Source organism: Ambystoma mexicanum, chromosome 14 (genome assembly GCF_040938575.1).
Source record: "Ambystoma mexicanum isolate Mex_15411 chromosome 14, UKY_AmexF1_1, whole genome shotgun sequence".
NCBI classification, from domain to species: Eukaryota; Metazoa; Chordata; class Amphibia; order Caudata; family Ambystomatidae; genus Ambystoma; species Ambystoma mexicanum.
Genome location: NC_090940.1, coordinates 600,840,726 through 600,854,956, shown reverse-complemented (window position 1 = coordinate 600,854,956; position 14,231 = coordinate 600,840,726). Strand labels below are relative to the sequence as shown.

Below are 14,231 nucleotides of genomic sequence, written 5' to 3'. Positions count from 1 at the left end.
GCTACTTTGTGACTCGTATCCCCCCATTACTCTCACTTACATGGGCTCGAAGGTCTCCTACAAAATGTTGGCCTGTCGGATGATGGAGGTCCTTCCCAGACTCATAGATAGTGATTCGAGGGGTTTCATTGTGGGCCGGAATGCCCATGATAATGTTCTCTGAGTTCTGAGTCTATTGGAAGTGGGGAAGCGCTCAGGCATAGATTTTGGAATCATTGTGCTGGATGCCCAAAAGGCCTTCGACAGAGTGGATTGGGGATATCTCTGGGAAGTTTTGGCGCAGTTTGGGTTTGGCCCTGGGTTTATCAGCTGAGTAATGACAATCTACCAACACCAGTTTACATGCCTTAGGGTTAACGGGGCACTATTGTCCAGACTGTCAATTACCAGGGGTACGAGACAGGGCTGCCCGTTGTCTCCGTTGGTTTTGCTTGCTAGCCGAATGAGAGCTAATGATGCAATAGAGGGCATCTGGGTTGGGGAGATGGAATATAAGGTGTCCCTTTATGCAGATGATGTTCTGCTCACCCTGAGTAATCCCTGTTCTTCTCTAGCCAAGGTGTTGCAGGAGTTTGGTGGTTTTGGCTGGGTCTGTGGGTTCAAGGTAAACTATGACAAATCACATGGGCTGGATGTTTCTTTAAAGGCCCAAGATAAGAGTCCGATTGGGACTCTATCCCCAATACAATGGATCCAGGAGTCTATCCCCTATCTGAGGGTGTGTATCCAGAGGGGGATCTCTGAGGTCTTTCGGGCTAATTTCCCATCGCTCTTTCATGAACTGGCTGAAGACTTACTCAGGTGGGGGCGCCAGGAGATATATTGGTTTGGTTGAATCGCGGCGGTCCGAATGAATCTGGTGCCACGTTTGCTCTATCTGTGCTTGGCGTTGCCGGTAAGGATCCCCGACTCAGATCTCTGTACACTTCATGGGAAGATCTTCAAATTGATTCAGGAGAACAAGCGCGCCAGGATATCTAGTAAAGTGCTGATGAAGCCAGTGGGTGTGGGTGGCTTGGAGTACCCTGATGTTTTTCGCTATAACACAGCTGCGCATCTTTCTCATGTTTTTACCAGGGGTGAGAACGATTTGCAGCCAAAATGGAAACTATTCCAGCAAGCCTAGTCGGTGGTCCGCTTGACTCAGCTACCCTACATGGATAAGAGATACATGAGCCAGGAGTGGGGGTTCTCTCTGCTCGCAACAACCAAATGCACACTGTATTATATGGGGAGTGCTATCCGCAGATGGGGAGTGTCAATGGGCTAGGGGCCCCTCACAACCATATGGGACAATCCACGTTTTCAGTCTGGCCGTGACCGGGTGGACTTGGGGAAGTGGTTAGTGGGTGGCGTGTCGAACATACAGCAGCTTTACAAGGATAATCGCCCAGCGACGTTTGATGAATGTAAACGCGCCTTTACTCTTCCGGAAACAGAACGGTTCCGCTATGCACAGATGCGGCATTGGGCTTCTCACCCATTTACAAAGAAGGGGGCAATAGGCCACTGTCTGCCCTTGAGCCATCAATACAGGGGGGTTTGTCACGGGTCGGATCTTGAAGCTATACAAATTATTGGACACAGGGGACCCTTTTGTGCGCCTACCGTATACGGCAAAATGGGAAGCTGACCTGGGCGGGCCCATTGAAGATGAGGCGTGACTCACAATATTGGGGCAGGATGCTTAAGTCAGCCAGATGCGTCACCGACAGGGAATGCTCCTATACATTTTGTTACAGGTGGTATCTGACCCTGGAAAGGTTGTATCACATTGTCGGGGACTATTCTGCAGCCTGTTGGCATGTTCTGAAACTGTGGATTCTCTTCTTCATATGGTGTGGTCTTGTCCGAAGGTAGGCCTTTTATGGAAGGAGGTGCTCTCTAAAATAAAGGATATTACAGGATTGTCACTCCCCATGGATCCACGTGTGGTAATCCTGGGTGATATGGGTGCTGGACGGTACCCCCTTACTGGCCCAATGGCCACCCTAATTGGGCATTTTCTCATGGCAGCGAAACTGACCATCGCCAGAAACTGGAAATCGGTAGATGGCCCAGTGATTCAGATCTGGTGGGTTAAGATCTGGGACATTTTGGTTGCTGACAAAATGACTGCACTGTGTGAAGGACACTATGCCAAGTATGTCTTTATCTGGAGCCCATTCATTGACATTGCAGAGACTTATCCTGCGATTGTTACCGAGCCCCCCTTGTTGCGGCACTTTTCATCATTGTAAGACCACTTGATCCTTGGAGTGGGGAAATGGGTTGGCATTGTGGGCGGGGGTGGGGAGGCAGTGGAAGCTGGGCCTTACTTTACTATTGTGCTATATTTGTTTTGCATAGTACTTTGCCTCCAGAACTGTCAGAATTGTGCCTGTCATTCATATTTATTTCTGTACCCACAGTAGGTAAAATAAAGGTTTTTTGAAGAAAAAAAACAACAAAAAAAAAACAAGTAATGTGTTCAGTTCGGGGTTTGGGGGGGGAATATATTACCATGGGGTGAACCCATGTCAGCAATTCCACCGGAGGGCCACAAAGAGTGGGCAAGGCCTGCCTTCTGCGAAAAGCGATAAAATGGCGTACAACTACACAGCCTGGAGGAGAAGACGGTGATGTTCTGTACCCTCGCTGCAGGGGTCTGCAACCTGCAGCGCTCTCGAGGCATTGAACTATGACTCGCGGGATCCCATAAGCATTGGCTATGTGATGTTTTTAACTACGACCATCATGATCCCTCACCATTGACTGTGCTGGCTAGAGCTGATGGGTGTTCTAGTCCAAACATCTGTATAGGCAAAGGTGGCAGACCACTCACTGCACAACTGTATAGCTGTAAGTAAGTGTGGGGATGCGCCTCGGCGCCGGCAGCATATGTTGGCTACAGCGGCGATCGGGGGCCCTGAGAGCCGCGGGTCGGCTCCCTCGCTCTCGGCTGTCATGAGCGCCGAGAGCGAGGAAGCGCGAGCCGCGGCTCGGAACTGCGGCGCGTCACAGCTGCGCTCACCTGACGGGAGACCCGATCCCGAAGGAGGGGGGACGAGGGCGCAGGCGCTCCATGGCAGCCTGGTGTGGGGGCGACCGGCCCTTCAGCGTGGCGTGCCCCGCGGCGGCCCCGGAGCGGGCTGCGGCTGGAAGGCACCCAGAGCACGCCCATACACAACGCGATCGCGGCTGCGATCACGTGATCAGCCCCGGCATTTCCCAGGTCTCGGAAAACAGGAAAAGGCGTACGCTGACACGGCAGCCTTTAAGGGAGGCGGGACAAACCCTCAGCAGCCAATAAGGCGTAAGCCAGGCAAAGCTGATGCTGATTGGTGGGGACTTAAACCTAGGGAACCCTTTAAAAGCGCGCCAAAAGAAACTGACAGTGTGCTCTCATTTTCCAGGAAAGAGAAGAGGACGAGGAACGAAGATCGGAGTGGTGGGCCTATCCGGATACCACGAGATAGGATAAAGTTGGGAACTGCTTCAAATCTACTTTGGAAGGGTCAATCACTGGTGAAGGAAACCAGAGGACGATATTCTTTGTTTTGTTAAGGACCCATTACCCATTAGAATAAAATATTGTTTTGGCATCCACCGTCTCCTGAAGTTTTCAGTATCACACTGGCGACGAAGGTGGGATTACTGACAACGTCATGGAGGCCCTAATCAAAACGCTATCGGAGGGACAGCAGCAACTACAACAATTAATACAGCTGCAAACCCAACAGGCGGCTGCCGATAGACAAGCCTTCCAGCAGGCCATCCAGCTGCAGGGCAACATACAAACCACAGCCCAGGACAAACAACACGAGACCATAGCCCGTCTCACTGATGTGGTGGCCAACGTCAGAAACCAACCATTGGTGCCATCAGCTCTACTCCAGAAATATAAGGAGGGGGAAGATCCTGCCTTCTTTTTTACCAGTTTTGAGAGGATCGCCAGGAATGCGCAATGGCCTCCCGACCGCTGGGGACAGTATGTCGCCCCCCTTCTATCCGGGGTGATGCAGGGTGCCTATCAGGCGGTTAACCCTAATGGCAGCACTCCCTACGGAGAAATTAAGGCCGCAGTCCTGGATCGTCTAGGCCTAGATGAAGAAGCGTACCGGATACAGCTGAGAGAGACCAGACTCAGGGTGGGGGAAAGCCCGCGCCAGCTATACTATCGTATAAAAGACTTGGTCGAAAAATGGCTGCTACCTCCCACCCCAGCGAATCAACCCGTCCTCGACAAAATCATCCTGGAGCAATTCATCGAAGCCCTACCAGGACAAATGCAGAGGTGGGTTAGACAGCACCACCGGCCCTCCTTGACTGAGGCGGTAGATATCGCCTCCGCATACCAGAAGGCGGGTCACCACAAGATACAACCAACAGGAATAACAGCCCGGATAGCAATCCCGATGTCCGACCCCCTGGCATTCCGGAGTGGTAGGACCCTACCCATGAGGTGGAGACACACCGACGACAGCTCCAGAAAACCGGAAGAAAAAAGACCAGGAGGTGAAGAGAAACACCCATTGGCAGCACCAGGATACAAGCAACCGCAATGCTACGAGTGCAATGAATGGGGCCATATAGCCAGGTTCTGCCCTAGAAGGAGACCAGCCGAACCGATGGACATCGGATACCTGAGCCCTGGGTCGGAGGAGAGCCTCCCGGGTCCCTATGTGGTGGACATCCGGGTGGATGGCAGACCATCGCGCGCTCTACTCGACAGCGGCAGCCGGCAGACCGCCATATCACCAACCGTGAGTAACGCTCCCTATTTGTCTAATATAACAGTACCCATTAGATGTATCCATGGGGATGTAAAGCGATATCCAATGAAGAATGTGGTGGTAGAACTAAACGACACAACCACTCCCTTGAGGGCTGCCGTCCTACCGTGTCTACCTGCCCCGGTAGTAATAGGGACCGACCTGCCTGGCTTTGAACAGGCCATAAATGCCCTGGAGGGAAAGAAAATTCCATGCGATTCCGACGTCCCAGCGTCAGACTCTGCTTCCCTGACCCCTATACCAGGACGGAAAAGACGAACCCGGATGGAATGGTGTCAGGCTAGTTACATGACCAGACCCATCGATTGGAATTTGGAGGAGAATGAAACCACCCTTAGAAGGGAGACCCTAACTGACCCAACCCTACGGATAGCACGAGAAAGGGCAACCCAAGAGGGGGAACCCGATCTAAGTAAGGGACCAGGGTTCCTATTACGACGGGGTCTACTATATCGAAGATATAAGGGCGAGGATGAAGTCACCAAAGAGCAATTGGTGCTACCGAAAAACCATCGGGACATAGTTGTACAACTGGCCCACAACCATCCCTGTGGCGGCCATATGGCTTCCCTCAAGACCCAGCAGAACTTAATGAAGCGGTTTTACTGGCCGGGCATATACGGGGAAGTGGCGCAGTTCTGTAAAAACTGCCCCACATGCCAATTGACCAGCGGTGCCCTACCAGCAAAGGCGCCACTACAGAAAATGCCTCTCATAACAGTTCCCTTCCAGAGGATAGGCATGGATATTGTCGGGCCCTTGGAACCCGCTAGCAGGGGGTATAGATATCTGTTAGTGATTGTCGACTATGCCACCCGATACCCGGAAGCGTTTCCCATAAAGGGGACATCTGCCAGAGTTTTGTGTGATCAGCTTATTCCGTTTTTTGCACGAGTGGGTTTGCCTTCGGAAATAATCACAGACCAGGGTACGAATTTCATGTCCACCCTCCTACGGCAAATATGTGAGAATCTCCAGATCAAGCAAATGAGAACCTCAGTATACCATCCCCAGACCGATGGACTGGTGGAACGGTATAACCAGACCATCAAGAAAATGTTGAAGAGGGTGACAGGGCCGGACGCGAAGAATTGGGATCGGGTATTGCCTCTGGTGTTGATGGTATTACGGGATACACCCCAATCTTCCACTGGATTCTCCCCCTTTGAACTTCTATTCGGAAGACAACCCCGGACGATACTGGATCTGGTGAAAGAAGAATGGGAAGCCAGCGGAGAGGTATCACTTACTGAATATACTGAGGAGCTAAAAACCCATCTGACAGCTCTGCGTACCTTGGCCGAAGCAAACCTCAGCCAGGCTCAAACAACCCAAGAGAAGAACTATAATAAAGGGAGCCGAATGAGGACCTTCAAACCCGGAGACCAAGTACTGGTACTTCTGCCTACATCTGCAAACAAACTATTGGCCAGATGGAGAGGGCCATACAAAATCACGGACGTGCTCAGCCCAGTGACTTATCGGGTGCATCAACCTGATAGAACCACAACCGACAAGGTTTATCACATCAACCTTCTGAAGGAGTGGAGCGAACCAAGTCTGAGTGCCTTCACAGAACCCGAGGAGCCAGAATCAGAGGAAACCGTGAACACTGTTCCTGACACCCTCGAAGCCATCCGTTGGGGCGATGTCCTCTCCCCAACCATGAAAGCAGACGTCATGGACAAATTATTCCCCTATGCCAATGCTTTTTCTACATTGCCCGGTCGGACCAGAATATTGGAACACAGGATTAACACAGAACCCGGAAAAACCATAAGGCTTAGGCCATATCGAATCCCGGAAGCCAGACGAAGAGTCATCAGTTCAGAAGTAGACGAAATGCTACGGATGGATATCATTGAGCCATCCAACAGCGTATGGTCATCCCCCATAGTCCTGGTTCCCAAGCCGGACGGGTCCGTCCGCTTCTGTATGGACTACCGACAATTAAACACAATTTCCCAATACGAAGCATATCCTATGCCGCGGATGGACGAGCTCTTGGAAGGCCTCGGCGCGGCCCTCTTTCTGAGCACCCTAGATCTAACCAAGGGATATTGGCAGATCCCCTTACGTTCTCAGGACAAGGAGAAAACTGCCTTTTCCACGCCAAGGGCGCTCTATCAATACAAGGTCCTGCCCTTTGGACTACACGGCGCCCCCGCCACATTCCAGAGGTTAATGGATATCATCTTACGTCCACATGACGGATATGCAGCCGCTTATCTGGATGACATTGTGGTATATAGCAAGTCCTGGGAAGCCCATATGAACCACCTGGAACTAGTGGTTGCCGATCTGCATAGGGCTGGTTTGCATATTAACCCAAGGAAAAGCACGATCGGAACGCATGAAACCAAATACCTGGGGCATATAGTAGGTGGGGGTGTCCTAAAACCACAACTATCCAAGACACAGGCCATACAAGATATTCCGACTCCCACCAACCGGAAACAGATCCGAGCATTCTTGGGGCTCGTTGGATATTACAGGAGGTTCATACCTGACTTCTCCTCGGTGGCTGCCCCCTTGACCGATGCTTTAAGGCTCAAAGGTGTTCCGAACCTAACCAACAACCCGAACGCCCTGAACGCCATAAAACTCCTGAAACATAGGATTTCATCGAATCCTGTACTTTGTTGCCCGGACTTTCAAAAACATTTTTTCCTGCAAACTGACGCCTCGAACCAAGGTTTAGGGGCTGTACTCTCACAAGACCGGGGGGACGCCCTACGTCCTGTATGCTTTATCAGCCGGAAGTTGCTGCCTCATGAGGCTGCCTATTCAACCATTGAGAAGGAATGTTTGGCCATCCGATGGGCCATCGACTCCCTTAAATACTACCTACTGGGTCGCCGGTTCACCTTGTACACGGACCACGCCCCCTTGCAGTGGCTTGCACAACATAAAGATACCAACCAGAGGGTGCTCCGCTGGTTCCTCTCCCTTCAGCCTTTTGACTTCCTTACATTGCACAAACCAGCCAGGTTTCAGCTGGTGGCCGACTACCTATCTAGGTGTGCTTCCCGGCCCGAACGGCCTGGGACTGGGGTGGGGATGTGTGGGGATGCGCCTCGGCGCCGGCAGCATATGTTGGCTACAGCGGCGATCGGGGGCCCTGAGAGCCGCGGGTCGGCTCCCTCGCTCTCGGCTGTCATGAGCGCCGAGAGCGAGGAAGCGCGAGCCGCGGCTCGGAACTGCGGCGCGTCACAGCTGCGCTCACCTGACGGGAGACCCGATCCCGAAGGAGGGGGGACGAGGGCGCAGGCGCTCCATGGCAGCCTGGTGTGGGGGCGACCGGCCCTTCAGCGTGGCGTGCCCCGCGGCGGCCCCGGAGCGGGCTGCGGCTGGAAGGCACCCAGAGCACGCCCATACACAACGCGATCGCGGCTGCGATCACGTGATCAGCTCCGGCATTTCCCAGGTCTCGGAAAACAGGAAAAGGCGTACGCTGACACGGCAGCCTTTAAGGGAGGCGGGACAAACCCTCAGCAGCCAATAAGGCGTAAGCCAGGCAAAGCTGATGCTGATTGGTGGGGACTTAAACCTAGGGAACCCTTTAAAAGCGCGCCAAAAGAAACTGACAGTGTGCTCTCATTTTCCAGGAAAGAGAAGAGGACGAGGAACGAAGATCGGAGTGGTGGGCCTATCCGGATACCACGAGATAGGATAAAGTTGGGAACTGCTTCAAATCTACTTTGGAAGGGTCAATCACTGGTGAAGGAAACCAGAGGACGATATTCTTTGTTTTGTTAAGGACCCATTACCCATTAGAATAAAATATTGTTTTGGCATCCACCGTCTCCTGAAGTTTTCAGTATCACAGTAAGGTAACATACTTTTCTCAAATACTGTCAGTGAAAGTGTGTCTTGCTCAGGCATTTGGGAAGATGGACCTCACTGTCCAGCTCTACTCGTTCTTTTCTAGCTATTAATACTTTCTAATTTGTATTTATTTATTTTACAGTACTTACATTTTTACAAATTCATTTACCATAGTGAAGCAAAGCATAATAAAACACATTAAGTACCTACTTTCAACATACATTTCCACAGTGTACTGTATCAAATGCACATTTAAAATCAAGAGATATTTTAAAATGTAACCACAATACAATTCAAATAGAATCATCTTTCTGGATTGCACAATTGACATTAACCTCGAAATTCATAAAATTCCCCAGACCCATATAATAGGGTTCCAATTGCGACAGCAATCGATGAACCAACTGAACATCCAATCCAATCCCAAAGTGGGGTAATAAAGAGGTCTCACCCTACATCCATTCCAGAGGGGCGTGGGTATGCCCTTGTCATTCCCATTCAATAACAAATAAGTATTACTTATTCCAATAGACATAACACGATTTAATAATTTAATATAATAAATAACAGCAGACAAGTCTGCATATTAAAATCAAACCTATACTTTCTTTGGAACAGAATAACTAGGCCAGACTTGCCCACAAACACATTCAACCCTTATTTGCCCCCAATCCCATCACCCGAGAACTGTCACACATAAGAATCTTTTTAATCGAACACCACACTCTAAACAGGGCAAAGTGTACCTTTTCGTTCCCAGTTTTAAGACAATATGCACAGAAGGAGTCCGTTTTTATATTTTCCTCACAGTACACAAAAGGGCCAAACATTATTCTAATAACAGATTCCATCACAATGCACTCGGTAAACAAATGTTTGGCAGTCTCCAATTGGGACTTACTATTGCACATCCCACAAAGACGTAACTGGCTTGGTATTTCGTATCTGGCCCCTATGCTAAATAGTATAGGAAGTTGATTTATTCTAAGCTTCATTAGAAATTGTCTAAGTATAGGGCTAGGGTATCGAATAATGTATGTCTGTGCCCTCAAGTAAGTGTGTGTAACCAATTCCAAACCGGCATGAGACTTCAGACTGTTGAGATATACAGAATTCTCTGTCCAGTCCCACTGACGTAGTCTATTTGTATAAATCCTCTTTAATGTGATCAAATTGGTACCACGTCTAAAATCCGGAATCCAAGCCACTGTGTCAAAACATTTTACCCTATCTCCAATTAAATCTTTGTCTTTACCCTTTAACACAGTGGCTCTAGTAGCCATTAAAGACAATAATTCACATTTAGGTTTCGAGTTAATTTTCAGGTACAATATACCCTGCCTTAATAAGGCCATACTTTTGAGACTTATTAAACCTAACTCGAGCCTAACATATTGAATTGAGGAAGATCCTGGTAGGCCTAATACCCTTTTCCAAAAGTATCCTTCGATACTATCCAGCCACCTCAAATCTTCCATGGCCAGTGCATCGAGACCGTATAGACCGTATAAAACCATCATACAAAATCATTGGATCTATATTTTAAGTACTTCCTCAAGCGGATAACCTGTTGTTTGAAGAGCAAACCGGCATACCAGATTTGTTAAACGTTTAGCTTTAACAGTCTTGGATTCACTAATATAGCTATAACTTCTCGATGCACTCATTTCCATATCCAAGTAGGTATATTTAACCACTCTTTCCAATATGCCCAAGCTAGTTGTCAAAGGTGGGCATTTTATTATTTTTGGCCCGACAATCAAAACCTTCGTTTTTTCCATGTTTATAACAAGGTTGTTAATCTCAGTATACTCGACCAGTTTTTCAAACATGGCTTTCACTCCGCTATAAGTGTAGTTAAAAAGCACCAGATCATCTGCATACAACATGCACGGGATCACATGCCCCCCTACCAAATTGGGGCAACATCCGACTGTCTGGTTGAATATCCTGGGTAAATCTGCAGTATATATATATATATATATATATATATATATATATATATATATATATATATAGTACAATAAGGGGCTAACGTGCATCCCGTTTCACTCCTACCCATGTATGTACTGGGAAGGTCAGGCGTCCGTGATCATCTAACCTAACTTGTATAGAGGTATTACTATACAACCCTTTTATAATACTTAACAACCACCGAGGGCATCCCCAACACTCCAACGGGCCCACACCCCATTGAAGGCCGACCCTGAAGTCCACAAAAATGGTATACAGGGCAGACCCCCCGTTGGAAGTGGCCTCCCTAAAAGAGCCTGTCCATAACCCTTATATTGTGGGTAGTACTACATCCAGACCGAAAACCGGTCTGAGCGAAACTCAGGATATCAGCTTCATCTACCCACTGCTGGAGGGCATCCAAAACAAAGGAGGCAAATATCTTTCCTGTGGTATCGAAAAGGGATAGGAGCCGATAATTAGCTAGGTATCTTCTGGTTACACATACTCTATCAAAGAGTGCTTTCAGTGAAAATGCCCATTTAGAGGGATTCAATTTAAGGACTGCATTGGCTAGTCCATTAGGACCGGGTTCCCTTGAGTTATTTAATTTCCGTATTTTCCTCTCTATACAGTCCTCTCGAATCTCTACTTTTATTTTTTTATTTATTTATATGTATATAGCGCGCAGACAGCCCAGGGGCATTGAGGTGCTGTTACTTGTAAGAGCGTAGTTACAGAGGTACCGACTTTCTAGTGATCATTTCTCTTTTTTCAACTTCTTGCAGATACATTGGGCCCCACACTGCTATTTATTGAGGGCCTTAATCAGCCGACGATGCTCTTACTTGGCTTAATCATTGGCCATCAATAGTGCCTCGCAGTCTGGCTCTGATCTGGAGGGGAACTTCCAGTGATGGCCGGGTTGTGCCGTGTGGCTTTTGAGCTGAAGTAGCTCATTTGGCTTAACCCTATCCACGAAGGCCTACAACAGGAGTTCTGTGGCAAGCCTGGGAGACTCACAAGCTGCTGTTAAACAGACATCATGTCAGGTTCTGGTTCACTATTTCATAACAAAGGGCATTTCCTCTTATTGTAGCGGAGCACCGCCATCCAGAAACCAGCTTCTGGAACCCATACTCGTAATCAGGAGAACCGTTACTATCCACGAGGAAGTTAATGGACAACTGCCCCCTCCCCCCCGCCCCAAAACCCCCTCTCCGCCCCCCTCCAGGATCTTGCAAAGCACCATCCAGGAATACCATTTCAATTCAGACTGAAGATTTTGGACAATGGTCCTAACACAGAAACCATGTATGGGATCCCGCCCCACGCTATCCGGGATTCATAACCCAATGTGCATTGACCCCAATGTATATAAATGACTGTCTTCTGACACAATGAATGCAAACTGTATATCCAAGTAGTTAATAACGTTGGGATACGTGTGCATGACATTGATATTGGATATAGCTTCGCAAATGCTAACTCTTATTAATCAAGGATGATGAACACCCTAACATAGGGTACCAACTACATACCGGACAGTGAATAGAACGTTTGCTATTAATTCATACAACTCTCTGCACACGACTGCCAACCCACAACCACTTGTGACTCTCGAGCAGGTTGTCTGCGTGCTGTGTTGACAGCTCACGCCACACAGCCTTGAAAAAGCCCGCGTCAGGGAGAAAGATTAGCACGTGCCACCATCAGGTTAATGTTGACTGTAACAGAAAAGCTTAAATAGAAATGCACAAAATCTAGGACTGTATTAGAATGCTGATGCTGACCCTTTGGATACAACCTTTTATAAATACTCTTATATATATCATCTCGTGACTGAAAATGTCTTGGCCTTGGTGCAGAACCACACCCAACTGTTGCATCGTTATCTTTACTGATTAGTACTCTATCAGGCATAGTTAGGTTTCTGCAGTCGGCTTACTTACACTGAGCCCCCACCCTGGACATCGAAGAGAGGCGCACAGACTTACCATTTCCCCTACTTTCTGCAAGGCAGTTCTTCGCTGCCTCATTTAAAGTGGGTTGAGGTCAATACAATGGCCTTAAGGCGCTGTGCAATTATCAGCTAACATTCAACGTGTAAGGGCAGGGCAAGCATTAGCCCACTTTGGAAGTAGTCCTCCGTTTAGCAAATACTAGTGCGGGGTCGCAAAGCCACCCCTTTAAACTAGGGTGATCAGATTCAAAAAGTGAAAAACCCGGGACAGGGCCATTGACGTAAAAGTAGGACTAACTCTTGAAAGTGGCTGTCAAGGCGCTACACTTCAGTAGCCATCGGAGGAGAAGGGGGCAGACAACCAAAAACCGGGACGTCTGGTCACCCTACAGGGTTTTTATGCATACATCTGGCGAGTGATGGGGGTGGGGGGCTTTTTGGGACAGCGTGTCTAGGGGGTATTATTGATGGCTCGAAACAGCTTTTGCTTGACCCCCACAAATCGTGTCTACTCTGCATTATGTGGATAAAGGAACAGCTGATTATACCGTTGCGAAACAGCAGTAGCAAAGCACAACATTTTAATTACTACATCATTCTTGATAATGCTTGCATGTTTTGTTAAACTCAACTTACCGTCCTTCTCCTAATTGGGTCACGAACACGTTCCTCTTCTTGTTTTCGAGGTGCAGCAAATACCTCGGGTCGTCGCTTTGGATGACGGGCAGCCCCTGCCCTTCCGTCATGGTGACCCGTGGCCCAAGCATGGGGCAACTTTTACGAGGGCAGTTCGGTGACTTTTGCTGAAGAAAACTACGAAACACGTGTTAGACGCCTGGCAAAGGTGTGTTGGCCAGCGGTGCTAAGGGCGCGCGCCTGGGGCAGCAGGCGGGCTCCTGGGCCTCTAGTGCAGGCACCGGCTGGGCATCCCCGGCTGCTGCCGGGTCATCGCACAAGGAATTCAAACCCCCGAAGCACAGGAACCTCGTCCCCTGCAGCGAAGCTCTCTTCCAGTGTATCCGCGTTGTCACGGCAACCGCGACGTGGCCTGCGGCTCTCCGCCAATCAGATGCGGGTTGTCTGGGCAACGCCCAGAGCGGTAGTGTTGCATCGCATCTATGGGTGCTGCCTCGAGCTCCGCACCCTGAGGCCATCCGGAAAACCCCCAGCAGTCCCGTGTTGGCGTTTCCTGGCATGTGGGTGGCTCTACTGGGCACACAGTGGACAAGGGTGAACCCTTGCCCATGCCAATACAGCCCATAAACCATAGCCGCCCGTGTGCCAATGCAACCTTTATAATAGCAATGATAAGAATTCTAGATGAATACAGGTTGCCATTTTGGGTGATCAAGTAACGAAGGCACAGAAAGGTTTACTGATTTCCCCAAGATCAAACATCATGACCAAATGGGCAAGCCAGGATTAGAATTCACACACGCACACATACCTCTTGGCTCACCCTTATGTGGATGGCGGTGCAGCTCATTAACCACCAATGTGTGTGTTGTGGCCTGAATGGATGACAGGACGCAGTAGGGTTTCTGACAGTCTTTATTGACTGAGAACAAGGGAGAATGTCTTAAGGCGGACTGGTGGCGCAGGGCGCTTACTCACTGTTAAACTGACCAGGTCCTGTGCTTCCCCAGTTACTTCACTGTGGAAGGGTTGTGCTCACCGGTGGCACGCCGTAAACTCATAGGGCTCCCATGAAG

General features: G+C 49.2%; 1 protein-coding gene across 1 annotated transcript in view; it reads right to left on the bottom strand.

Annotated features, from left to right (window-relative positions):
• CCDC197 (coiled-coil domain containing 197) overlaps positions 1-13,504 on the bottom strand; it is a 255,640-nt gene extending 242,136 nt beyond the window's left edge. The window contains exon 1 of the mRNA XM_069637979.1: positions 13,156-13,504. Within this exon, the coding sequence (XP_069494080.1) occupies positions 13,156-13,286 (131 nt within the window). The 5' untranslated portion in view covers positions 13,287-13,504. The remainder of the gene's footprint in view (positions 1-13,155) is intronic.
• Positions 13,505-14,231: the final 727 nt, after the last annotated feature.